The sequence below is a fragment of the Lissotriton helveticus genome, chromosome 10 (assembly GCF_964261635.1).
Source record: "Lissotriton helveticus chromosome 10, aLisHel1.1, whole genome shotgun sequence".
NCBI lineage: Eukaryota > Metazoa > Chordata > Amphibia > Caudata > Salamandridae > Lissotriton > Lissotriton helveticus.
In genome coordinates, this window is record NC_136071.1 from 132,517,899 (window position 1) to 132,545,086 (window position 27,188).

The window sequence follows — 27,188 nt, forward strand, 5'->3', positions numbered from 1 at the left end:
ATCAGGAGTACGAAGGGAAGTAAGAAATCTGGGCGGCCTGCCGGGTTAAACCATGATGTGGTACCTAGCCTGCGCGGGTGTGGCGGCGCACTAGGGTGGTGAGAAGGGCTTGATGGCCGAAAGAGGAGCGTGAGTGAAATCGGGGATTTGAAGTGCCTGCAGGAATTGGAGACCCATAGCGATCAGTGAAGCTGCTGGGTGGACGGGGTACATAGCAAGCAAGAATTAATTAATTCGTTGATTCCGGCAGTCCTACAGGTATGCGCTTTCTCCCGCCAACACTAGCTTCCTCCCCGATATTGTCCTTTCCCCCGCCATTCTTGCTTGCTATGTACCCCGTCACACAAGATGGAGGTCAGCGCACAAAAGGAACAGTGACCGCCTAAGCAGACTATCTCAAACGTACAGCAGTACCGAAAAAAAGTTTGAAGAATTAATACCATAATAAATAACATTATATGATTAGAAACAAATTTTAAAAAATACGTACAAATTCAATGAAAATACAAAAGGTTTCAGATTACTTATAGTTAGGAAAACTTCATTTATTATTTCTTAAAAAAAACAGCTTAAACTACCCAAACTTTAGAACGACCCCCCTCCCGGCCCGTTTTCAGCCCTGGAGACCCATCCCCCAGGGCCTGGTCTGTAGTCTGGGTGCCTAAGTCCCACCTAGGGCACCCAAACACTTTGTTGGGGGCTGCAAGGGGAGAATGAAGGCCCTCGGAGTCCCTGCAAAGTCCCTGCATCCTGCGTGAGCCGGCTTTGGTTTTAGATAGAGGGAGCTGCTGAACATGCAGCTTCATGTCTGTCCAAAATCAATTCTGCTCCACTTTCAGCAAGCGAAAGCATTTTTAATGCTATTGCTTGCTGAGAGCGGAGCAGCGTTTGCTATGGCTTGGCGGCAAGTGGTAATGATCCCGCCAAGCCATAGCAAACTGCAATGTCCTGTGGGTGGGCACCCCTAAATATTGCAGGAGGTGGAGCTGGGGGTTGGAGGTCCCCAGGGCCATGTATGGCTCCAGGAGGGGGACCGCGTGGTCCCCCTCCTTCCTTGATTAAGGGCCTTATCTCAGGAGGAGGCAGTACCCAAGGTTGAGAATGGCCTTGGAGGGGGACCACGTAGCCCCCCCTCCCATTTCTTACAATACACTTTGGCTCCGGTGAGGTGGTGGTCCCCAGGGCAGGGTGTCTGCAAGGCCCCCCAGTACATTAGCCCCGGGGAGGTGCCGGTCTCCGGGGCTATGGAGGAGTCCATATGGGCCTCCCCTGCACAAATTTAGCAAATAGGCAAGGGAGATGGCGGTTCCCAGGGCTGCCTGGGGGGCCGTGTAGGCCCCTGCATGATTATTATTGTTTTCTCAGGAGGTGGCAGTTACGGTGTGGAGGTGTCGCATTGGCACCCGTGAATATTTTTTAAACCATGCCCCCGGGATTTGGCCAACCCGAGGGCTTGTTTTCAAAGATTTTGCTGTGGATCCACCTGCAAATTAAACAAAAATGCTTTTAAACCCCATCACTATATATGGGGGGGGCAGGGTATTCCTACCCTGCCCCCTTGTCTTTATTTTGTACTTTTTTTGTGGGACTCATCTTCAAGCCGAGTCCCAAGATTGCTGTCAACACTTCCTGGTTGAAATGTTGGCAGCCAATGAAATTTCGGGAGGATCCGCGAGTCCACTACAAGGACTCACGTCCCCAGATATTTATATTTTTTAAACTTACATTTCTCTGAAACTACTGAATGGATTTGAACCAAATGACAAAAACTACGCTTTCTGGACCAACATCTAGGTTTCTGCCACATTTGGTGTAATTTCGTTCAGTGGATCGAGTTGTAGGAGTATTAAAAAAATGAAAAATCCTGATCGACCAGACATGGGAAAAATACGTTTTGTGACCCCCCCTTTGTTCTTTGCCCCCAATTGATGGATCACCCTGAAACTTTTAACACCGAAGCTGACCCAAAAAGACAACGTTTCTTGAAAAGTTCATGAAGATTCATCAAGCGGCGTCAAAGTAATTGGCAAAACAAAAACAATTTTCCTATGGAAACTTTGGTCTTAACTACAACTACCCACTGGCTATCACCAGTAGGTAATATATATGCTTCCTGAGTTGTATTTCAGCATTCTTCTTTGGATATATATAATTACCTAATACAGTAATTATATATAATTACACAGTGGTGGTCACCACCGTGTAGGTCGCAGTTCCAACAAGAAGAACATTTTTGTTTTGCTAATCACTGAACCCGTTTGACAAATGTGCAAATAACCTTCCCCTAAAACATGTTTAGCCACCTCATCTCCTTTCTGGAAAGTTTTGGGGTGATACATCAAGTAGGGACCAAGAAAAAAGAAAAAAGGGTGAGGCCCAAAACATTGATTTCCCATGTAAGTTCTAATAGAAAAATTCTGTCATTGATACAGGAAAATGGGTTGTATGAAATTGCACCAAATTTGGGAAAAAGTTTAATTTTTACACCGAAAGCATGCATTTTGTGATTTGGTCTAAATTTGTTCTGCCGTTTACAGGAAATTTGCATTTAAAGTGGTGCTAGGGCGGTAATGAATGGGTTAAAAAAAATAGGTATAGCTGGATGGTTGGTCCCATGGGAGTCCAGCAGTAACAAAATAGGTTAGCCATGGGAGCTTTCTCTCCAGTTGGCCATTTTGGTACATTCGTATCACTACTGCGTTATCGGATTGGCCAGTAACAACTTTGAAGAAAATGTTGCGACATCCTTTACAGCACTTGGGGACTTGGTCCCCATGTCCTGAAAACAACTTTTAAAAATAGTATAATGGGACAGAATACAGATACCCTGAACCACAGGCACTTGTGTGGGGGGACCCAGAGAAATGACCCAGGGGTAAAAAGCAAACTTGCTTTTTTCTGGCCACCCTTACAGAAATACTTTTGCGAAACACAGTGCAGCCCTTTTGTGAGGCAAAGTGATGGGTTGCAACTGGTGAATTTTAATATTTTTCTGTTTTTAAATGTTTTTATCCCAATTCAACACCTAACTTAACATAAGCTAAGATCTTATTACCATACTTAACTCTATATTGATATATACATTTTAATACATGTGTGGGTGCTTTCATTGCACAAAAGGCAATTGTGTAAAAACCCACATTTAATTTACCATTTCTGAAGGGTCACCCCAGACGTTTGTACTCTGTTGCCGAAAATGTTTTCTTTATTGGCCATAGGACTATGTGCACTTGCTGACCAGTGGTAGAGTGCATGTGATTTCCCCTCTAAACATGTTAAAATTGGTATACACCGAATGAGTTATTTAATTTATCTATAACTCCTGGGTATATGGCACTACATATACTCAGGGCCTGTAAATGCTACTAGTGGGCTGCAGCACTTGTTGTGCCACATACTAAAGTAGTACTGTAAAGTATGTCTCCCCTGTAGCCTGAGTATGCAGCGTTGAGCTGCTATTTCCACCTGGAAAAATAACCTTTTGCCATGCCCATAACTTTCTTTTTATTGCTTATGAATCACCCATAAGGTAGGCCCTAAATGCCCATAGAACAGGGCACATAGTATGTAAAAAGTCAGACATAAATCATTAAAGTATATATGTCCTGGCAGTGAAAAACCTCCAAAATCGTTTTTCACAGTGACAAGGTTGGCTCTCCTATGAAAAAAGACTGGGTTGCATTATAACAATGTATAATGCTTAACTTCAATTTGAGAACAGCAATAAACACAATTCAAGGGCTTATTTTAGTAGCAATTTAAAATCCAACTTAATGATAAAGTTGCATTTTATATTACTATTTTTAAAATTACACTTTTGGAAAGTTGTCATTTCCCTACTTAGGCTAGGTGTGTCTCTCTGCCAGTCCACTTTTACTTGAACCCTGATGGCTCCCTGAAGTACTATATGTATTGCCTTGTGGTGTTCCGCAGGGATCTGCTCTGTCCCCGACGTTGTTTAGTGTCTATGTGAACCATTCGCAAGACTGGTTAGGAAACATGGTTTCACATTTGTGTTGTATGCCGACGACTCTCAATTGGTGATATCCCTGTCAGATAGGCCTGAGTTAACAGCTGCCAGTTTCCACGCCTGCCTGAAGGATATCATGAAATGGATGAGTTTGAGTTTTCTAAAAATAAATACAGGAAAGACTGAAGTGATTGAGTTCGGAAATGGGACAACATCATTATGGAATAAGTCCTGGTGGCCGTTAGAGGCGGGGGGATGCCCACTTCCGGTCAGGAAGGTTAGGAATCTCTGAATTATTTTTGATGATAAACTCAATATGTCAGCACAGGTCAACAGTCTAATGTCTGCCAGTTTCTTCCTGCTAAAAACTCTTCGCAAAATCTTCCCTTTCATCCCCCCCCAAGCTACAGAAGACGGTAATGGTGGCCCTTTTTCTGTCCAAATTGGACTACTGCAACGCAATGTTTCTGGGCATCGACAAACACAAGATAAGCAAGCTGCAATCATTGCGGAACGTGGCAGCCGGCTAATTTCAAAACTTCCAAAGGGTCACCCTACGTCTCATAGAATAAGAGCATTGCACTGGCTCCCGGTGTGGCAGAGAATTTAATTTAAGGCACTGGTGCGCAAAGCACAATACGGGGGGGTTCAGACGATTGTCAGGAAAAGTTCAGACCCTAGATTCCCTCTCGAAACGTACGATCGGCCAGTCTTAGCCTGATATGTACTCCCAAGTTCCGAAGGGCCAGATGGGGTGGCAGATCCCTGGCTTGTTGTGAAGCTATATTGTGGAACAAGCTGCCAGCGGTATTAAGATTACAACCCAACCTTTAAGCTTTCAGGAAGGCCTTGAAAACCCGGATGTTTACTCCTGACTAGACTTAGCTGAGCCCCTGCCTCTGCCTACACCTATCAGCGCCAAGACGCCTCGGCATTCGATTGTGTTATAAGCCCCATATCATCATCATCATCATCATCATCATCATCATCACAGACAGTTGACAAAGGGCTTTGGGTATGGGTAGTGGTGTTCCTCTCGAGTAAGATGGTTTGGGGGCTGTACCGAGCCCCTGCTTGAGCTTCAAATGATAGCCTGTGGGCTGTATCCAGCTCCTCCTGACTTCAAAGAAAGCATGACCTATCTCTAGCAGATGCAGCTCATACCTGAGCATGCCTGTCATTTGTCTCTCCAGTCAGGCTGGTACCAAACCCAGTGATGGTAGAAAAACTGACCAGAATAGGCTTGCACTGGACATAAAAGTGGACCCCACATACCTCATCTCAGAACACTTTTGGACCTCTGGAGAATCAGAAGAAGGACTGCTATGCTGTCTGAAGAACCTAAAGCAAGGCTGGACCTGCTTGCCTTGAACCCTGGTGCCCCGAACTGGTTCCAAGGGTTAGTTAGCAGTTGAGCTACAGGAACACAGCCAGCTTCTGGAGGCCTATCACTGCAACTGCCCAGCTGACCAGTATCAACTGGACCTGCTCTAGCCACTGCTCCTGGCCTCTGTTGGAGTGAGACCTAACCGTAGCCCCTGGAATGAACTCCCTTGCCAGGTCCTGGTTTCTTGACAGGTGTAAGAGCGTTCGCCTTCTGTTCCCAACCTGCAAAATCTGGGACTCAGAAACTTTTTGCCAACTTTCTGCCTAGAGAATCATTGGAGACTAGGACCCTTGATGAAGCTGCAGCCATCGATCTTGAATTGCCAGTTGGCTACTGCTTGTTGCTTTGTCCCTCTACAGGAGATCTGACTTCCAGAAAAGTTTCTAAGCCTGAATGGAGAGAGTTTCAGCGAGGCCGATGCTGAGCAGCAGGATGTCAAGGCCCTCATGGGCACAGACTTTGGACTCTGCCTGCTCTGGTCGTTTCCGCTTTCATAGACAACTGCATCGGGTCCCTGCTGTTCAGCAACCTGCCGCTCTCGAGCCCTGTGGTGGATCTAGCTTGCAGCTGGCCAACGGCTTGGCAAAGCCCACTCTTTCTCTATAAAAGACTCTAAGTAAATATGTAAACTTTCCACCGAGAAAAGCGTTGTTCCTGTAACCGGCCTTAACTTTTGACTTTGACCCGTTTAGAGCAACTAGACTGCGATTGGCACTTTGTGCTTTTTGGTGCTATTTTTAATTCAAACTTTAACTATTCAAATATTTATTTGCTTTTGTCGGTTTGGTGTAATTTTATTTATCTAAATGTACTTTATTTCCCTAAATTGGTGTAGGATTTATTTTGTGTTGTGTTTTCACTTTGTTGCTGTTTGAGTACTGCATAAATACTTTACATATTAACTGTAAATTAAGCCTGACTTCTTGTATGCCAAGGTCCCAGAGGATTGAGCACAGGTTTAATTAGTGACTTTAGTGGGTCACTCTGACAAGGATTATGATTATTCTTGCACATGGCTCTCACCCTCCTCAACAAATAATCCAGTTTCTTACTCCACATTTCACACGTGAAATATGCAAAGATTTCTCGACTAGCTGTAAAGTAGGATTTTATCATCATAATGACAGCTCTCAAATCACTGCTTTACCATTGTCAGGGCTACACGGATTTTGTGGCCAGGGGCTACACACCACAGGAATAGGAATAACGATTTCTTAATTCCAATTTCCAGTGAATCACAATTAGAAAATCGATATTCCTAATGTATGAAACTCGTCTGAGTTTCACTTGTGAGTCTCAAACAAAAATACTGAAGCACACAAGTCCAAAAGCATAATATGCATTGAAATTTAACAATTTTCTTTTGCAAAGTTGAGTTTGTATTGTTGTGATTTATTCTTCTCACAGTTATTCACGTTCTTTGGTCAGGACGATAACTCCATACATACAGACAATCAGGACGTTGTCTTCAGTACAGACAGGTTGCCTGTCTGTACTGCTGATAACGCCCTCATTATAGCCTTATAGCCCGCCGTAGAGGGCTATACCAGCTATTAAAGGCCCTCTCCAGCGTTAAAGGCCCCGAGCGGAAGGCGAGGGCCTCTAACAAGGGAGAGCAACTTTAATAGCGGTATAGCCCATCTACGAAGGGCTATAAGGCTATTAGAACATTCTGTCACTAGAGGACAGAATGTTCTAACAAAAAAAAACCAAAGCCTTTTGGAAGCGTGAGAGGATTGGAATCCCCTCAGGCTCCCTGAAGCCTTTGTTCACAGCCAGAGCTGTGAACAAAGAAACATTGGAATGTTGGAGCTCCGGGCTTATACCAGCCATTATAAGCCCAGAGCACTCCATTGTTTTCAATGGAGCTCCCAACATTCCAATGTTCTAATAAAGAATAACTGAGGAGAGAGAAAAGAGGAAGGTGAATCGGCTTGTTTGCAACTGGAAAAAAGCTTTGTACACGTAGCCCTGAATTATTTCAATTCTGTGGCAAGCCTATCCAAATTCTGTGAATAAAAACATTCTAACTATGCAACTCAATGTTGGGTATTTTGTTTTGTCCATTTGATATAGAACTTTCAGAGACAAATTATGTGGCAAATGCTGTAAATCCACAATTGTCTGGTAAATGCCTTAGAATTGTATAAATCCATGAGCCCTGATCATAAACCAGTCAAGCTTTTAGTTTAAGAAGCCATCAGAACATCTAGATGACAATATAGGATCATGTTGCACATGATATTTGGTATGTATTTTTATACTACATGTATATTTTGGGGTAGTTAGAATGGAAAGACTGTTTCCTTCAACGTGCAGTTAACAATGGCTCCTTTTTTGCAATTAGAAGGTTCAGTTTTCTTTATTTTACAGGATTACATTATAGATAAAACATGGACAATTGTGAGGGCTGTGGATTTATGCAAATCTGTGATTGCAACTTTTACTTCATAAACCTTGATTTACTGCATTTGCCACATAATATTCATATTTTGCAAAAAAAACAATTAGCTCAAATCGATGAAATTATATTGCCAGAGAATATGCTGCTTAATGTGTCTTTTTTCTTGGATAATTTCGAAAAAACCTTGCCGCATAATTTGTGTCTCCATGCCATATAATCCTAGAAGCCCTGACAATTCTAAAATGTTGGCGAGAGGTTTGGGACTGTCATTATTCTGATGGAACTGATATTTCAAGGTAGACCGTGAAATATTTTCCGTATTTCTCAGTTCCCTGTGAAATACGGTTTTTATACGACTGCATTTTAGCACCAAAACATGCAATTTTGCTCCTAGGTATGCAGAACCTTCTTTCCGTACACCTCTCCCTATCACTTATGAGCAGCCACGGCCGGTAGTAGGTGTAACTGCAGGGCGGTGACGTAGGGAGGGGGAGGGGCAGGGTGGGGGGTTGTAATGTATGGATTACGGACTTTAACAGGTAAGTAAACATATAAATAAATAAAACTAATTTCATTGCGCGCACTGCATCGCATTTGGTGATGCAGTGCACACAACGAAATTCGTTTTATTTATTTATATGTTTACTTACCTATTAAAGTCCGTAATCCATACATTATTACCCCCCACCCTGCCCCTACCCCTCCCCACGTCACCGCCCTGCAGTTACACCTACTACCGGCCGTGGCTGTTTACGGGTAAATGTTTGCCCAAGACTTTTCCTCCGGTCTCCTAATTTTCGGAGCTGAGCTCCGTACTTGCAGGGAAACCATTGCTTGCCAGCTTTTAATTGCAGTGCGGCCCTGATTACAATGTTGCTCCTTTATCTGTCACCCTCTCTCACTTCCTGTTCCCTATTCTAGTCCCATTTGCTCACAATGTTAATTCCATCTATTATCTGACGCCCCTATTCTTTGCCATTTGCCAGTGCCAGAAGCAGCATTTTTCGAATTAATGTACCATAATGTTAGCCTCCTACTTTCCATGGACTCCACCATCAGATTATCATATGTGTCATTACCATGTGCATACATGTGCTCTGTTGCTTGCACATAGATAAAAGAGATTAGGAGAAAGAACCCTAACATGCAATGGTTTTAAAAGGCAGAATAGAATCAGTGCTCTGTCTTTCACTGACTGTCGAGCGTGCCTTAATGGAGCCCAATTATCAGCAGCCCTCAGTTACTTGCCAAGCTTTGATGGTACATAAGTGGGTGGAAAACCCAGGGAACTCTTGCTGCTAATAATACATGTTTTTCACAAGTCTCTATATAATGAGAAACCACGTAATGCTGCATTCAATTTGACTCAGTTCGTTGATATGTGGCCAATAGTTACTACTCTAAACCTATTTTATTTATAACATCCGAGAAGCAATAACCATCAGCAAAAGTCGCTTAAAAACCATGAGACATGAACATACATAAAATGCTAAACATTTTGAAATGGGTATAAGCACAGGGACTCTGACACCATATACTTAGAAACGTCTGGATTGAGGACATTCTGGCAGGAAGAACTGCTGTGCTGCTGTCAAGAGAGATTGCCACTTTGCTGTTTGCTTTGCTGTGCTGGCCTTCTGCTTGCTGCTTCTGTTCTGGAAGTGAAAAGACTGGGCTTTGCTTTCTACATCCTGCTGTCAAAGTTTCTCCAAGGGCTTGAGTTGAACTTGCCTTCTGTTGGAAGTCTCACTTTCATCAAAGACTCCACTTGCAGCACCTGGGCTTTTCTGCTGAGAGTCTTACTCTGCCAAGTGGTGCCAAATCCAGTTCCTGGCCCCTTGGAAGTGAGTTTGCTGTAATAAGAAAGAAGAAACCAGCACATCAACTTCAAGTGTGACTTCGGACCCAGCGCCGCTCTTCGAAACGGCTCCTCTTCCTGCACCGTAACCCTGGTCCCCTCTCATGGCAATAACCACGACTTGCAAGGCAGGCCTCAAAGCCGCTGTAGCACCTCTGAAGAACCGTCACAGAGTAAGTCCCAAGGACTGTGTCACTGAAGTCCGTGGCACCAGACTCCGACTCCACCGTTGCACCGGTGGCCCCATGGTGTGTCCATGACCCTGCAAAATCGACACCATGCGGCTTTACTCTCGACACTTCATTGACCGCGCACTGTCAGTGGAACCAAGGCCTTGCCATGAATGCCGCATTACCGCCGCAATGCCTTGCAACGTCCCTTGCACTGACGTGCCAACGACCTGCACCAACAGTAAGGGACTAATGACGCACTGGCACCTGTGACGCCTCACCTCCCGGGACCTTGTAACTTTTTTATCTCTTCCAGGGTACTGTAACCGAGTTCTGAACGACTCCATAGCCGGTCTGCACTCCATCACGGTTGGCTCTGTCAAGCACGTCATTATAGCCCCATTTGGAGCTATTGTATTTCTAAGCGCTATAACTGCATTTAATGTTTGAAACTTTATCACTTGACTTGCGTACATTGGATTTTGGTCGTTTTGGTTTTGTTTTATTCAGATAAATATTGGCTATTGTCCTAAACTAGCACAGAGTATGTTTGTGGTGTTTTCACTGTATTATTGTGTGTGTCTGCAAATATCCTAAATATTTCTTCTGAGGATAAGGCTGACTGCTCTTGTCATGCTACCAAGGGCACAAGCACGGGTCTAACTTACCCTGAGTAGAGTGAGGGTCCCTGCTTGGACAGTGTGCAAACCAGTGCCACCCAGAGACACATTTTCTAACAATAAGCATACTATATATCACACTGACTATTGTATTGTAGCTCCTCTAGTAGTTCTATGTGCATAGCCATAACACCTCACTTGCACACAAATACATTGGCCAATAATAACCCCTTATTTATAGTGTTTTGAAACGGTAGAGTTAATTAGCAATATCCTTATACAATGTATTGTGCCCCGGTAGAACACTTGCACACCTTCTTAGACCACAATACCAGTCTACATTTGTTGCACAATTAGACACTGACTCGGGAGACTCACTAATGAAGGGGACAGACATCAATAAGGCTTTCCTTGACTATTGCACTAAACTATACCAAACAAGAAACCCGCCTACGGGACAGGCCTTAAATGATTATCTACAAGAGATAGCGATGGTGTGGCTAGAGGAGGGACAGTGGGATTTCTTAACCGCCCCAATGGCCGCTAAAGAAATTAAACAGGCGATAAAGGATCTAGCTAGCACTCGCGCCCCGCGTCTGATGGACTTTGTGGGGATTTTTCAAGGCTTATCAACACAAGCTTGTTCCCCGTCTCCTTGAAGTCTATGATAAAGCGTTACAGACCGGGCCCTCTCACCAACAATGCGTGAGGCTAGTGTCACACTGGTACTTAAACCAGATAAATCTCTCCTACAGGCCACTATCTTTACTCAATCATGAATATAAAATCCTCGCTAAAATTCTCGCTACTAGACTGGCATTTCTAGTCAACACCACACTATGCCCTTCCAAGCAGGTTTTATTCCAGGAAGATTCGCAAGGCTAAATTTTCATACAGTTTTCTCGGTGACCAATCAAATGGAACCTACCCTGCCGGCAGCGGCGGTGATGCTGGACGCCGAGAATGCCTTTGATTCTTTGGAATGGCCGTTTCGGTATGCAGTTGTGCAAAAATTGGGAGTCCCTATTGGCTTTTTAAACTTGGTTTGTTTACTGTATTCTTCTCCGGTTGCCCGATTGAAAGTAAATGATATGATTACACCACAGTTTAGTTTATCACGGGGCACTAGGCAGGGATGCCCACTTTAACCCCTAATATTTATAATAGCTATGGACCCACTCGCTCGTCATATTCAGCAGTGGCACTTACACCGTCCCTTGCAGCTTCATACAGGCCTACTCATAGCATCTTTTTATGCAGATGATGTAATGCTGTTTTTGCTCAAAGCTGCTAAGAATCCATCCCATCTTTTTCGGGAGGTGGTCCGCTTTGGAGTGCACTAAGGCTTGGTCATTAATTGGGCCAAGTCTGAAATTTTCTCCCTGACCCCTGCTACTACTCCATGTGATCTTATATTCCCTCTGCGATGGTGCACCTCGGCATCCATCTACATTGTAGTACCCCCGAGGTTATCCGCTTAAACTACGACCCGCAATAAATTGTCTTGGAACACAAATCATTAAATGGACGAAACTTCCGCTTTCTATTGCAGGCAGGATCGCCATTATAAAGATGGTGGTATTGCCATGTTTTTGTATCTTTTTTTAAACATTCCGATACCTTTAATAGTGGCTTTTTTAAATACACTACGCTCGCTCCTAATACGATTAATCTGGGCGGGTAAACAACCGCGAGTGAACTTGGCCACGTTGACTATGCCATTTGAACCTGGGGGCTTTGGGGTCCCTGATTTCTATCTATACTACTTGGTCACCCAAGTTCACTTTAGGTACTACTGGTATCATCCAGATGCCCGACTGCAATATCTTAAAGCTGACAGATCGGAGATACACCCTCATTCATTATCCACAGTATTACCCCAAAGACTCCCGCGATGCCCCACAGGAATTCAAACAATCCCAACAACATGTTGGGCATGGACTAAGTATTGCGGAAATACCCACATTACACAACATTATACTCCCCACATATAACAACTACTAAAGTAAGTGCTATCATGCACTCTGAGTGAGTAGAGCCACCAATGGTTGCAAACACAGCTTTTCTGAATTCAAAAAACAGTTTTTGCAATTACAAATCAAGGATGTGTCTCTAAGTCTTACACAAACAAATAGCATCATGATTGATGCACTGGCAGTACAGTACATATCTGATCTGTAAATGTGTCAATAATTTAGTCAGGGACTGTCACCAAGGGGGTCCTATGGTGGGGCACCACACTTCTGCTCAGTTTAGCTAGGCAATAGAAGAGGAATGGACCATTAAAAAGGATAAAGAGACCTAACTTTACTATTTCACTTTTAAGTGTGATGCTGGAGATTGCGAAGAGGTGTGGCGCCGCGGCCAGGGTGACTGACGCTGGACGCTGGGGATCACGGTTCGATACTTGGCTCCGGCAGCAGGGGTCTGCCCAGCACCATGCAACTCTGGGCAATAGCTCGCTTAATCTTCCCAACGGCCCCCAGCGCCGAGATACCCCCTCGGGGGACATTTGTGCGCTATACAAGTACTGGATTTACATTTCCCTGTAGCCAGCCAAGCCCGTTTGTGGACCCGACGTGCTATATTGTTTCATTCCAATGTGGTATATTTCATGCTTAAAAATGCTTACTCATTAAAAAGCAGTATCAGATGACAGCATTGTCCTTTTTTGGAGAGGCCCTAGGGCAGATGGAGAAAATTAAGAGCTTAGGGTAATAGGTGCAGGGAATATGGTTGGGGTAATCTCTGGCAAAGGGTGCTTTAACAGCTCCAAATTGGTAACTGTTATCATTCAACACAGGGATGCAAATATTATGAAACTGATCCACATTGAGTTGCAGCTGCAGTGCTATTTGTGGGTCCCGGGGACGTCATTGAGTGCAGCATTTCAGAATTGTTGTTTACCAACAGAGCTCCATCAGGTATCACTGATATAACAGGAGAGGGCACTGCGGTGAGGGATGGATTTAGCATATGACACCCTGTGGCAAAACCTCAGTATTGACGGTCATTGACTCTCCTTGAACAAATCATTGGTTCCCCATATTCTAGCTACATTGGATCAGGTAAACTGATTCAATTCTACTGGTGCCAGAAAGTGTTTCTGTGGTAAGTAGAAGCCTGGAACTGGAAGCAAAGTCTTCCCATGACATGGAGTTACATTTGTAACTCCAGGTGCATTTTTTGAGGTTTGGACCACAACACTCAAAAAGAAGTGGTGTTACAAGTGAGGACTGAACCACAGGGCGCACTGCAGGTAAATATTTGGATGCATTTACACGGCTGACTGTGGCCCTTTTTTCCAGGTCCTGCAGTAGTCATTGGTTACTGGGCAGTTTTCCTGTGAGAAAATTGTTACCAATAGCATTCCACCACCATGGAGACAATATTATTGCTGACTGAGTGTTAGGTTTTCCTATTTGACTTAAAATGGTGGGAGTGAGCAGTCAATGTTTAGTCTAGGATGTGTTGAGGGTTTTGAACTCCCATTCTGTATAACACAAAGACATAACACTCACATAAGTTCACTGTCAATTCAGAGCAATAGCTGTAAAATAATGTAACTCTTCGATGACAACGGCAAAATGGTGAACAGCAACAATAAATTTAGACACAAAGAAACAAAAGGTTCTATGAATGTCTGGGGGTAGACATTCAGCCCCAAAACAATGCTCACAAAGTAAGGTGTCATGTTTCAGAATTTAACTAGGGTCTACTGAAGCGTGCCATTACCTGTCCTTAGAAACCATCAGGTATCTTGCTATGGAATTGTAACTATGCCTAGTCAATAGAAAAAATGTGCCATACATTATCAAGTATCGAGAGGCGGCTCTCCCAATGGATATTTGCGGATTACACTAGTTGCTTTTCCTCTCTTCTCTCTCCGAGAGTATGCCGTGGCATAGCGCTACCTCTGCAGCTCCAGACCCTTTGAGTGACGAATAAGAAAATGGATTGCTGATGGGCTTTGGCCCATTCTCAGTCAATCTGCCATGGACAATTGGTTTCATTTAGAATGCTTATGCAGTATCTCAGTGATAGGGAGGGAAGGCTCAGAAAAACTGTCTACAATCTCTGGCAGTTTTATATAGCTGATTTTTTTTTAATTATAAACATTATCTTTGGTAGAAAAGTGTTTTCATTTTCATAAACTAAAAAGCTATGTGTATAGAGAAATCTAATACATTTCAAAATATATGAGAAACATTGCTGTCTCAGAAACTAACCCTGGGGTAAGGTGCTGTATAAACCTCTAATGTCTCAATAAACTGAGCATTAGCTTCCCTTTTTTGTGAATGTTAACTGTGTAGCTGTGGTGCACCGCTGTTGGACTTTTTACCAGTTAAATGTTGAGAAAATCTTGAGCTGAGAGCAGACTTGTGCCCTATAAGCCGTCAGCAATGGGTTTTCGATTGCAGTCTAAACCTGCTTTTTGTGTAAAAACACTAAATCTGGCAATTAGTAACTCAGCAGTACATTTGCCATTTTAAAGGTAAGGCCAATCTGCATAATGTTCAACTTAAAACATGCAAGCTGAACATACTTGCATGTCGATAAGGGAAAACTGGCTAAAAATGCCAGATGCAGAGCAATGCTGCAGCAGTTAACACAATTCTTAACTCACGAGATTTCAAAAAAGTATTTCTTCTGACTTTGGCTTGGAACATTATAGAAAATCTTTCTTCTGGCACATAATTAGTATAAATACAAATAATTATCCAACATGAATTTTCATTTCACGTGGCACAAGACTGACTTTTGAAAAGGCTGTTTTATTTATCCACTTACAAAAACTATTTGAACTTGGTGGATGCTGCTTGCTATCCTGTCTGGGCTCCCCACATCTTAGAATTAATTGTTTTCTTTCACATCTCCCTCCAAGAAAGGGGCAATAGGGTGAGAATGGACAGTAAAACTGCAGCTTACCCCAGACAATAGCCTTGCTGAGCTTCAGCCACCCCTGTGTCATAGCACCCAACCAAACACAGAATGCCACTGATCAGGGGCCTGTCAACCTATGTGCAACTTGTCATAAAACTGTGTTTTACTTTGACCATAGAGCAGCTGAAAGAGGTGAGTTTTTGGTGGAGCTAGTATGTGATGAGAGAGAACCTTAGCCAAATGTATAGTATATAGGGTATAGTGTGCAGAAGATATTGTGATGCAAATGCATGCAGAAATATTGTGTACCACACTGGGAAACAAATGATCTTGTGATGCTTGTTTTTGCCATTCCTAATAGAAACAATTTTATGTACTATTCAGTGCCATGTTGACTGTACCAGGATGAGGCATGTGGATCAGGGCTGACATGCAGTTGAGGTTGTACTGACCCCGAAGAAGCCTAGGATTAGTCCGAAAGCCCTGGGAGGATGATTGATTTGTACCGGTGAAAGCAAGAGGCAAGTCGGAGTCGGAAGGATCCTGGGTTAGCGAAAACACTGATAACATCACAAGACCTTGTGTGTGAAAGGAAATTAATGTTGTGTTGCCAGCTTTTAGTGTATTAAAAAGAGGGGTGTAGATGCCTCATGGAAGCTCATGGACGGAGTCGTGCAGATCGTCGTTGTTCCCACAGCCGCTGTCCCTGTTGCACTGTTCCCAGAGAGAGAGAGAGAGAGAGAGAGTAAGGGCTAGAAGACGGAGTGGGCTTCCCGGTGCTAGCTGCTAAATCTAAGTTATCCAGGGTGAAAGGCAAGATTCTCCTGCTCTATCTTTATTTACAGAATTATTATTGTGCTTTTGAGTTACTGCATATTGCAAATATATATATATATTAATATGTATGTATGTATGTATATATATATATATATATATATATATATATATATATATATATATATATATATATATATATATATGTATATATCATCTTCACGAGGTGTCCCCCTGCAGGGACGCACTCAGGAACAGCCGAGTCTTGCATTGTTTAGCAGCACTCTTTATTCGACAAACCGGCATACCAGGTCAGAGAAAAATTAAAAGTTAACAAAGCCCTACGCGTTTCAGAGCTCCTGCTCCTTTCTCACGGGCATGATGTCTGTAAATGAGCGGCATAGGAGAGAATCAACCGAGTCACTTGAAATAAACAATTTTATCGCCCCCAGGTGGGCCTCATGATTTTTCAATGTTGCACAGCTTTCTGGGACTCGTAGTGTTGTTACTCCTCAATTTCGTCCTCAGGTGGATTGCAACCCATTTACGAAATTATTACTTCAATAACACTCTCCAGTGAGCCTTTGAAACAAGGAATCCCGGTTTCATTTCTTTAAAACTGTTCCTCCGCATACTCAAACACATTCCAGTCTGTGCGAAGCAAACCACTTCCCTTTCATGGCGGTGCGATCCCCCCGGCCGGGACTGGCCGGATTATCTCATCTTCACGAGGTGTCCCCCTGCAGGGACGCACTGAGGAACAGCCGAGTCTTGCATTGTTTAGCAGCACTCTTTATTCGACAAACCGGCATACCAGGTCAGAGAAAAATTAAAAGTTAACAAAGCCCTACGCGTTTCAGAGCTCCTGCTCCTTTTTCACGGGCATGATGTCTGTAAATGAGCGGCATGGTGTCATCAGTGATGTCATGAGTGATGTCACTGACCATGTCATGAGTGATGTAATATGTGACGTCATCAGCAGTGCATTGCACGCGCAAGTTATACTGAGTCCAACTAACTATAACATGGGAATTTCAATGGTTTTATGCGAGTAAAACTTCCAGCTAACTATAACTGGTGTGAAACCTATGGTTTTTTCAGTGAATTTAATAGGTTTTTTAAATGCTAATTCCTAACTATAACTGGTGTGAAACCTATGGTTTTTTCAGTGAATTTCAATGGTTTTTTAATAGCAAATCTCTATAGGTATAAAAAGTAAATTTTTTTATAACGAATTTTATATTGTATAATTATGTAATTTTTTATTTTTTTTTGCCCCGGGGCGCTCCCGGGGCACGTACCGGTGAACGCACGGGTGAGCGCAATGTTACGGCACGCCCGGGGCGTGTACCGGTGAGCGTCCCGTTAGCGCTATTCCCGCGAACGAAAACAACATTGTGACGTGTCGCGTAGCCGCGTGATGCGTCATATGACGCACTGCGTAAGCACACCTGGAAGCACGCGAGCGCATACGATCGCGCAACGTCCTGACGCGTTTACGCTACGCGCCCCTGGGCGCGACTACGGGCGCGCCCCGGGCGCGTAGCGTAAGCGCGTCGGGTCATGTGATCTGAAAATAACACTTTTCATTGGTGCAGATCAGTTTTGGTTTCCAAATGATTAAAGCCCGGATCATGTGACTTGAAAATAACACTTTTCATTGGTCCAGAACAGTTTTGTTTTCCAAATGATGAAAGACCCCACCTTTTTTCCTTATTCTGACTTTGTCCTTTGACTGAGGAAGACCTGTTTCAACAACTTAGAGAAATATTTTGTACTTTAAAATGGCTACAGTAGCAGCAGCAGCTGGAGAATCTGCACCACCACCACCACCACCACCACCACCAAGAGGACCACCACAACAATACAGTGGTGGTCAAGAAGAGGAGGAGGAGGAAGAGGAAGAGGAGCAGGGGAGAAGATGGCTGCAAAAAGACAATACCCCATACCAGCCAAGGCCACACATTGTATGGGAGTTTTTTCTATCCCAGAGGGCAAGAAAAAAGTCAATGCGGCCAAGGTGACTTGCCTAATCTGTGGAATGGAACTTTCAAGGAGGAACCCTAACAAGAAATATTCTTTTGGTAATAATACCATGATTAGACACATGATGCGCAAGCATCCAAACAACTATTCTAATGCAGAGATGAGGGAACTGGCGAGAAACCTCCCCCAATCTTCAAGGACCACCCGCAAAAGAAAACAACCAACTGAATCGGGACCAGAGACAACAGAGACGATGCCTTGCATTCAACCACCATTTGCGGATTTCCGAATTACATGTATATATTGTGGTAAGCTCATCTCCTATGGTGTCCTTGCTGGTGACAACCACAATTGCCCCAAAAAACCCTAATTGTTTCCGTTTTTTGTTTTTTGCTCCAGTTGAGCCATTTTCAATTCCCTTATTTTTGTTTCTCCCCATAAAAAATAAAAAAAATATATAAAACTGTTAAGAAAAGCCAAAAAAAGTACAAAATGTTCAAAAAAAATTATAAAAAATATAAAACAACAAAAAGAAGAAAAAACTGTTCTTTTTAGAACTACCTCTAATTTATAAAAATAAACATATATTTTTAAAGAATCTCTGTCAATTTCTTTTCCTCAGGCTACGCGTACCGAGGCGTGCACCCAAAAAAAAGAAAAAAAAATTAATGAAGGAGTTTGTATGAGCGAAGAACACAAAGAGAGTAATGTTAATAGAAAGAGAGCTAGAGGGAGAAACACAGAGGGATTGTTTATTACATAGTAAAAACAGAGAAGGTGTAATAGGGTGAAAGTGAGAAAAGTAAAATGAATAAGGAAGCGAAATAAGGGAAGAGAGAGGAAGAAGACTAAAGTAGAAATAGTGGGAGAATGTGAGTGGCTGTTGAAAGAAAAAGAAAGGACACTAATAAATTCGGAATGAAGGGTAGTGACAGGAAGCGAAAAATGTAAATTTTTTTTTTTTTGGGCCTATATGGGCCTCCTAAGCCCCCCTCAGAAAACCTAGGGGGTCAGGGGGTGCCTACCGTGCCCCCTTATACCCATTCCCAACATTGTTTGTCCTCCATCTTGTGTCTCAAATCTACCGAAACACAAGATGGAGGACTCCCGTTGCGCTGCCGGTACGTGTACCGGGGCGCACCCCGGTGAGCGCTCCCAATTTTTTTTTAAAGTTAATTTACATAAAAACCTCTGTAGAGAAGTTCACCAAATATAGAATAGGACATACTACATACCAGTCCCTACCATTTTCCCAAATTTGATGGAATTCCATTGAGCCATTTGGCCTGTAGCCCTCTCTAAATATCCTGAGGTAAATTACATGACAAAAACACATCTGAAGTGTTAGAATTTACAACCAATTAAAATGTTACTTTCAATTTCTAGTATTATTTCCTGACATTTGATTGGTTATGTACATGAATATAAATGAAAAAAGAGGGAAACACAGCCATTTTGACTACAACTACCTGAGGTACATCTTGAAAGGATTTTCACATTTTTTCTTCTTCACCTCTCTCAAAAGTAAGTTGTTAATTTGTAATGAGCACTTTAAATTAATTAGTTAAAACGTTTTCTGATAGTTATTTATTGTCCCTCTGTTATAGTTATAGCTTGAGATACGCTTCTCTATTATATTTATGGATTAAGTTAGGCTTCTCTAGTATAATTATGATTTTAATTAGTCTTCATCACATGCACTTTTTAATAGTTCTACTTCCTGCCTGATACCATACACTGCCCAAACATAACTTCACTGTTAAAAACTCAGAAGTACCTGTCTGAACTTAAACCTAACAGTGCCCTATCTCTACTGATATATTTATTTTTTATACAATTTACAGCAACAAAATGGAAGGAGAACAAAAGAAATTTAATATTTCATTCGAAATTGATCTCGAGAACAACCCAGAGGAAGAGATTAATGATTTAGACTTTTTGGATCAGTCTCTTGATGAAGAGTATCTTAAATATGTGGAAGAAATGGAATCGTGTAATCCAAATGAGGACATTCCTGACGAAATAATGTTGGAAGTATTATTAAATTTTGAAAAATCAGAGCAATACATTTTTATTTAATAATTAAAAATTGTTCCAGACATTATTCTTTTTTATATGTAATTCGTGAAATAGTACCAAAATGAATATAATATAATGTGAGACTTATAGTATACTGTGCAACTTTTTTATGTTACATAGTAATTTTCCTCATAGTTACTTCCTTTCTCCCACTATATTATCTCCAATGTTTATTTGACATCTCTTTTTCATCTCCTGCCTACATGTTGTTTCTGCTTTCCTGACAGACTATAGTATAGATTCCATATACCACAATAACTTCTGTAACAACATGCAAATTATCTACAGAGGACACAGTCTACATTGAATTTAAAACTCTGCATTGGTACCTACATGCTGGTACTTATATCATCCACACAACACATCAACTCTATGCAGAGCTACCCTACCTCTAAGCACTTTAAATTATTATTTTACTGTTTCACTGGGTTTTCCCCATGTGTGAGGGGGGGGTGAGGTGTGTGTGGGGTGTGTGGGTGTGGGTGGGGGTGTGAGTGTGTAAGGTGTGTGTGTGGGTGTGTGGGGTGTTTGGGTGGAGGTGGAGGTGTGGGTGTGTGAGGTGTGTGTGGGGGGTGTGTGGGTGTGCGGGTATGTGTGTGGGATGTGTGCGTGTGTGTAGGATGTGTGGATGTGTCTGTAAGGTGTGTGTGTGTGGGGGGGGGAGGTGTGTGTGTGGGATGTGTGGGGTGTGTCTGTGAGGTGTGTGTGTGTGTGTGGGGGGGGGGGTGAGGTGTGTGTGTGAGTGTGGGTGTGTGGGTGTGGGTGTGGGTGTGGATGTGTAAGGTGTCGGTGTGGGTGTGTGGGGTGTTTGGGTGTGGGTGGAGGTGTGGGTGTGTGAGGTATGTGTGGGGAGTGTGTGGTTGTGGAGGTGTAGGGTTATGTGTGTGGGGTGTGTGTGTGTGTGAGATGTGTGGGTGTGTGTGTGTGAGGAGTGTGTGTGTGGGTGTGTGTGTGGTGTGTGTGTGGGGTGTGTGCATGTGGGTGTGTGTGGGATGTACTTGTAGGTACCTAAATCAGCCACAGAATCCAAAAGCTCTTTTCAGAGCTACCCTACCTCTGATCACTCAAAATGATTATTTTACACAAATTTTTTCACTATTTTGCCCCATGGTACGCTCCCCGGTGCGCGTACCGGACGCTCCCCCCGGGAAAATCAAAAAAAATATATATTTTTTTTTTGTGCCACTGGACCCTTTTATGGCCCCCACATCAAACCTAGGGGGTCAGGGTGGGTCTACCCTGCCCCCTTTTGGTTATTTCCCCCCTTGTTTTTGCCACCTCTTGTGTCTCGATCCTACCGAGACTGTTTCGAATGTTTACAGACACCCGAAAGCTATAGATATATATTTTTTTAAACCTAAATTACTCAAAATCCACTGGAGCACATATCTTGAGACATAGCAAAGGCACATCGGGCTACCAGTCCCTACAATTTTGCCAAGTTTGGTGAAAATCCATTCAGCCGTTCGAGCTAAAAGTGAGTCCAACCGCCCTATGGAAATTAACATGGGGAAAACACTTTTTAGGACCCCCCTTTTATCTCAGGGCCCGATTGACGAATCCCCCCCAAACTTCCAGGGAAGGAGCAGAGAGCCGCGAGGCAAATTTGAGGAAAATTTCAGGCAGATTCCTCAACCGGCGCCAAAGTTATTCCCAATAGAATGTTGCGATTTCCCTATGGAAAACAATCCTAACTGTAACTACCTACTGGCGACCGCCAGTAGGTAATATATATATATTTAATTTCCAATCCTGCCCACACACGTAGAAGCAGGCATTTCCACTGTGGGTATTTAAACACCAAGGGGTTCATTAGGATGTCGGGCGGATTGCCTCCGCCAGGCTGGCGGTGGCTACCGCCAGCCTGACGGAGGCAATCTGCCCGACATCCTTCCCTGCATTCCCCCCACCATATTACGATGGCGGAGGGGACCGCAGCGGTGTGAAACGCCGCCCGCCTGTTTTCTGCCCCGGTCGCCTGGTGGCCGGGCGGAATATGTTGAATATGGTGGCGGTGTCTATTAGACACCGCCAGCCATATTACAATGGCAAAAGTGCAATACCTTTCCGTGGCGGTCTTCACTCTGGGGGCCCCCTGCGGGCCGCCAGAGTGAAGGTGAGTGGGGGGGTGCACACGGGGAGGTACCTGTTTACATTTCCAAAGCGGCAGGCACCGCGCGGTGCCTGCCACTTTGGAAATGTAAATGCTATGATGTATTGTCAGCATTGTGGCGGGCGGTGCAGAGAGCACCGCCCGCCACAATGCTGAGAATACAGGATGTGCCTGCCACTGTGGCGGGCACATCCTAATGGCACCCCCGGGACCCCCGCCCTTAAGGCGGGCGGTCCCGTTTGCCGATAGGGTGGCGGGCGGGCAAAGCCCGCCCGCCATCCTAATGGACCCCCCAAGCGTTTATTTGCAAGGAAGCCCTGACGCGTTACGGAGGATTCACTGCCTTGCTCAGAACATCGGGCGCTATTGAGCAACTTCAATATATGCTGCATCACCCTCCTTGGTTGTCACAGCAACCGGGGGAGTCTCATAGACATAAAAGATAAAGGGTTATTGTTATAAAACCACAAAAAAACTGTAAAGCAAAACATATAAATACTTGTGCATTGGTCTTGTACACGTTGCAAAAATTATAATATTGTTGTAACCACTGAAACTCCGTGGCAACATTCGATTTCGAATAAGCATAAAACAGAAGTGAAGACATACTTATAGTGACTGTGAAACATCCGAACTATAAAGGATAAATAGTCCTTGGTTTTGATTAGCCTTTGCCCGTAGGCTGGGAAAATTAGGTTTAGCATCCACTGTTGGAGCAGGGGTCAGATTGGAATTAACAACATGTAAAAAAGCAGAATTGCCAAACTTGGTTGTATGGCCAATGTCTAAATACATTCAGTTAATGGCCAAGAAACCCACACTTAAGTCAATTAAATTACAATAATTTAATTTAGATTAAATCAAAATATATTAGAGTCTATATAAATATACATGTAAACCATTCCTGCTATTGTTTAACCAGCATCGGCACTTTACTTAAACATGCTATTGTGTTTGTTAAACTCCTATTGTATCAGCTACGTGTGTGTGTTGCTCTTTACTGAGTGTCCTTATTGATTTGTACCTGATTAATATTGCTTGGGGTGGTTGCCAGCAACCGGTCCAACACACCAAGGTTCCCTTACGATGTCATGCCAAATTGGTGAGCAAGGGCCCACTGGATAGACCATTTGTACTGTAAGTCACTGAAAACAGGTCAAAAATTGAGAAAGGTAGGCGTAAATGGTGAGTTTCACTATGATCGATTAAAAAAATGCAGCCAGTCTCTAACCGATAATCTATGAGAATGGTGTGCCTTTGTAATTGTTGGCTTGTGTGCACAAATCCATATGTTTGATTGTGCCTGTATGCATGGGTGCAGGCAAATGTGATCTATGTGCTAAAATGCATACATATTCATAAAAGCCCTGTACAAAAGCAGAGAATGTTGGTTTTGCCGATGCTTGTTATAATATTCCAAAATGTCATTCTAAAGTGAGCCACGTTATTTCCAAGGAAACAATAGAGAGACATGCCCCTGTACTTAAAGTCAAATGGAATCGAATAAAGGCATCCCATGGGAACCTACGGATGCTTGACATATGACTATGCTGACATCTCACGTTTTTCAGGTTGCCAAAGAAGCATTTCACTCCTTTAAAAACGCCTATAACATGAATGACAAAAGGAAACATAAATACAAACTGTGGTCCAAATCCCAAATGAATTCAGCAGCAGAATAAGGAACATGTCTTCAAAGAGACAGTTTCTGACTGGGTAGGTGTCAGCAGGTTTCCTGATGACAAACCCTCTTCCACACCTACCTGACAGCGCCTGTCACCCTGCTAGTCTCTGGAGAGGAGAGGCCGGGGTCTGCGTCGGCTTTCCTGCGCAGTGATTGCCTGTTCTGCACCTGTCTCAGCACACTGCTTTTTATCTCCAGCAGCGTCGACATGGTGATTAGCCTGTAGAAAGGGAAACAGAACGCAAAGGAATTCAGTACATTCACCCGGCCCGGTGCCCCGTGCATGTCTTCTCCGTTCTAGCCAATTAGTGCATGTTCAATAAATGGGAACCAGCAAAAGTTTAATTTACTGCTTAATGCCGACGGATCGTTGTGTTTTGCAGGGAAAGAAGAGCGCGAGGAACTTTTGTGTTTGAGTTCAGCTGGGTTCCCAGGTCCTTGATCACATCACAATGATATTGACAAGTGTGCACCTGCATGTTGACACCATCGCATAAATGCAGCAGACTAAGCATATTAGGACTTCACATACTTTTCTTAAAGTGCTCCTGGAAGCAGTGGCGGCCGCCACCTACAAAAAGATGAGAGGTGGGTCGAGTGGGTGTGGGAGAGGGAAGGGAGCACAAGGGGAGCGCGGGATGGGACGCGGGGGGGGGGGGGGGGGCGGGGGTGACGATGGAGTGATTACAATAATAATAACAAATACGAATAAAATTAAGCTTATCTACTGCCGGCCGCCTCCCACGTCGCAACTCGGTGCTGGGACTTCCTTGTCCCAGCAGACACACTACGTCACAGACTTCCTGTCTAATCCCAGCGCAGGGATTGGCCTGAGCAGGCTTAAAAGACGCTCCACTCAGTTAAGGGAGTCTGTGAGGTTTCTCTAACCCGGCTGTTCAATACAGTTGGGTTAGAGAACCCTAAGTGCGCATGTGTGTTTTGGTTGGCCTGAGATGGCCGGCCAAACACACATGAGCACTTAGGGAGTGCACCCAGCACTTCTCCTCTGCATCCCATGCCTCGGCCCCGCCCATCCCTGTACACATTGGCTGAGCCAGCGGCTTAAAAATAAAACGACATATTGAAATATCGTTTTGTGTTTTTTGGTGCTGGTTCTGAGCCAGGGGGCGACGCCACTCTGCCATTGCAAGGGATCTCCCCTGCCTGGAAGTATGTGACAGTAGGCTCGTTTCCGTGAGCGCGTCTGAATAACTTCTTTATTATGTCTATTTAAAGGGCTTTCCACATGCGTTGTTGTATATTTTGTACCATTGTGTACGGGGAAAATGTCATTAAATTTGTGCAATTGCTCTCTTTTTCTGTTTTTTTTCTCCACGAGCAAAACGTTTTTAACCTACGATCTTACTATTTAAGGGATGTTCTCTTCTCATTGCTACCATAAAATAAGACGTATGTACTCCCTTTACAAAAGTAAAATTATGTTTCCAGAGTGAAAATGGATCAGAATTTTTTTTTGTAAATATCTAAAATCTCTTGAATTTGTGGGTGAAGAACGATCTTGCCCCATGACGCCCATTCCCAACATTGAAGGATAATTTACTCGTGCAGTATTTGGCGGCGGGATGCTGTAGAGTAATTACGTTAAAATTCTGCAAAAGTAAGTACTGGTTGTAGCATCCACCAATCTTCATCTGTCATGTCCTAAAAAAAAAACCTCCCAAGCCTGTCTCCGATTATAGAATTAATCTGGGATATTAATCACCAGAGAACAATCTACCTGGGATGTTTTGTGTTCTGTCAGTTAATAGCCTACCCTCTAACGGGTAAATTCCGGGAGTTCATCTAGAGCTATGCGTGGGGAGACTGTGTGATGTATTTGATTATAGTAAATAAAACAAGCATTGGCAAAGCTAATAGGTCTCAACGATTCAAGAGCTAGTGGCTTTGTAACTGTGTTTTAGCCATGTTGTACACAGCGTGGCTGCTGTTCAGCATGGCTAGAAAGTTAGTGGCATAGAGGAGAGCCTTGTGGAGTGTCGTAAAGTGAAATGGTGAAGAGTGGAGTAGAGTTTTGTAGATTGGAGTGGCAGAGAGTGTTGTGTATTGGAGTGGCATAGTGTGGAGTTGCATAGAGTGGCATAGAGTAGAGTGGACTGGTGTAGAGTGCATTGGCATAGAGTGTTGCAGAGCACAGTGGCATAGAGTGCAGTGGGGTTGAGGGCAGTGGCATTGAATTTAGTGGCATACAATGCAGTGTCTTAGAATGTAGTGGGATAGATTAGAGTGGTGCAGAGAGGAGTGGCGCAAAGTAGAGTGGTAGAGTGGCACAGAGTAGAGTGGCTCAGAGTAGAGTAGCATTGAGTGCAGTGGTGTAGAGAACAGGGGCGTAGAGTTGATGATGCAGAGGGCAGTGGCACAGAGTAGACTTGAGTGGCATAGAGTGCAGTGGCATAGCGTGCCGTGGTATAGACTGGTGCAGAGTAGAGTCACATAGAGTTGTGCAGAGTTTGTTGAGTGGCATAGAGTGCAGTAGCATAGAGTGCAGTGGCATAAAGTGGAGTAGTGCAGAATAGAGTGACATAGACTTCAGTGGCAGAGAGTGCAGTGTTGCAGAGTAGAGTGTCTGAGTGCAGTGGTGTAGAGTGGAGTTGTGCATAGTAGATTAGCGTGGCCTAGACTGGCGTGGAGTAGAGTGCAGGGGCTAAGAGTACAATGAAGTAGAGTGGCGAAGAGTGCATTGGCATAGAGTAGAGTGGTATAGGATAGAGTAAAGAGGCGTAGTGTGAAGTGGCATAGTGTGAAGTGGCACAAAGTGGAGTGGTGCTGAGTAGAGGGCAAGGGTGTTGACTGGTGCTGAATAGAGTGTAGGGGTTATCATAGAGCGGAGTATGCATGGTATGCACTTATTACAGACAGCACATTTGCAATGGAAATTACCATTTCATTTGCACAGAGGTACAGTTTTACTAATAAAACTATACAGTGCATAAATTAAAATGTGTAGAAATTACATCGCCTAGTGTAATGATTTGTTCTGATCATATTAAAGTATTTCTTTTCAACACTCTTCAGAAATACCTTTATTTGTGTTCCTAATTTTGATATATTCTGTAGTACCTCCACAGTTCATTTAAATTGTGTTGTGTGCTAGAAAAACACTCTTTCCTACCCTCAACATCCAGCAAGATTGTCACATAAATCCTCTCACTGTGCAGTCAGAGAAAGAAATGTAAGCAAGTGCCCCCGGAAGACAGCGTCTGACATTTGACATGTGACAAGAACAAGATTTAACATCCTG

The 27,188-nt window shown here is 43.6% G+C and overlaps 1 protein-coding gene across 1 annotated transcript in view; it reads right to left on the reverse strand.

Annotated features, from left to right (window-relative positions):
- Positions 1 to 27,188, reverse strand: part of BAIAP3 (BAI1 associated protein 3) — a 1,057,809-nt gene that overhangs the window by 575,885 nt on the left and 454,736 nt on the right. Inside the window, exon 2 of the mRNA XM_078664937.1 lies at positions 24,009 to 24,149. Within this exon, the coding sequence (XP_078521063.1) occupies positions 24,009 to 24,139 (131 nt within the window). The 5' untranslated portion in view covers positions 24,140 to 24,149. The remainder of the gene's footprint in view (positions 1 to 24,008; positions 24,150 to 27,188) is intronic.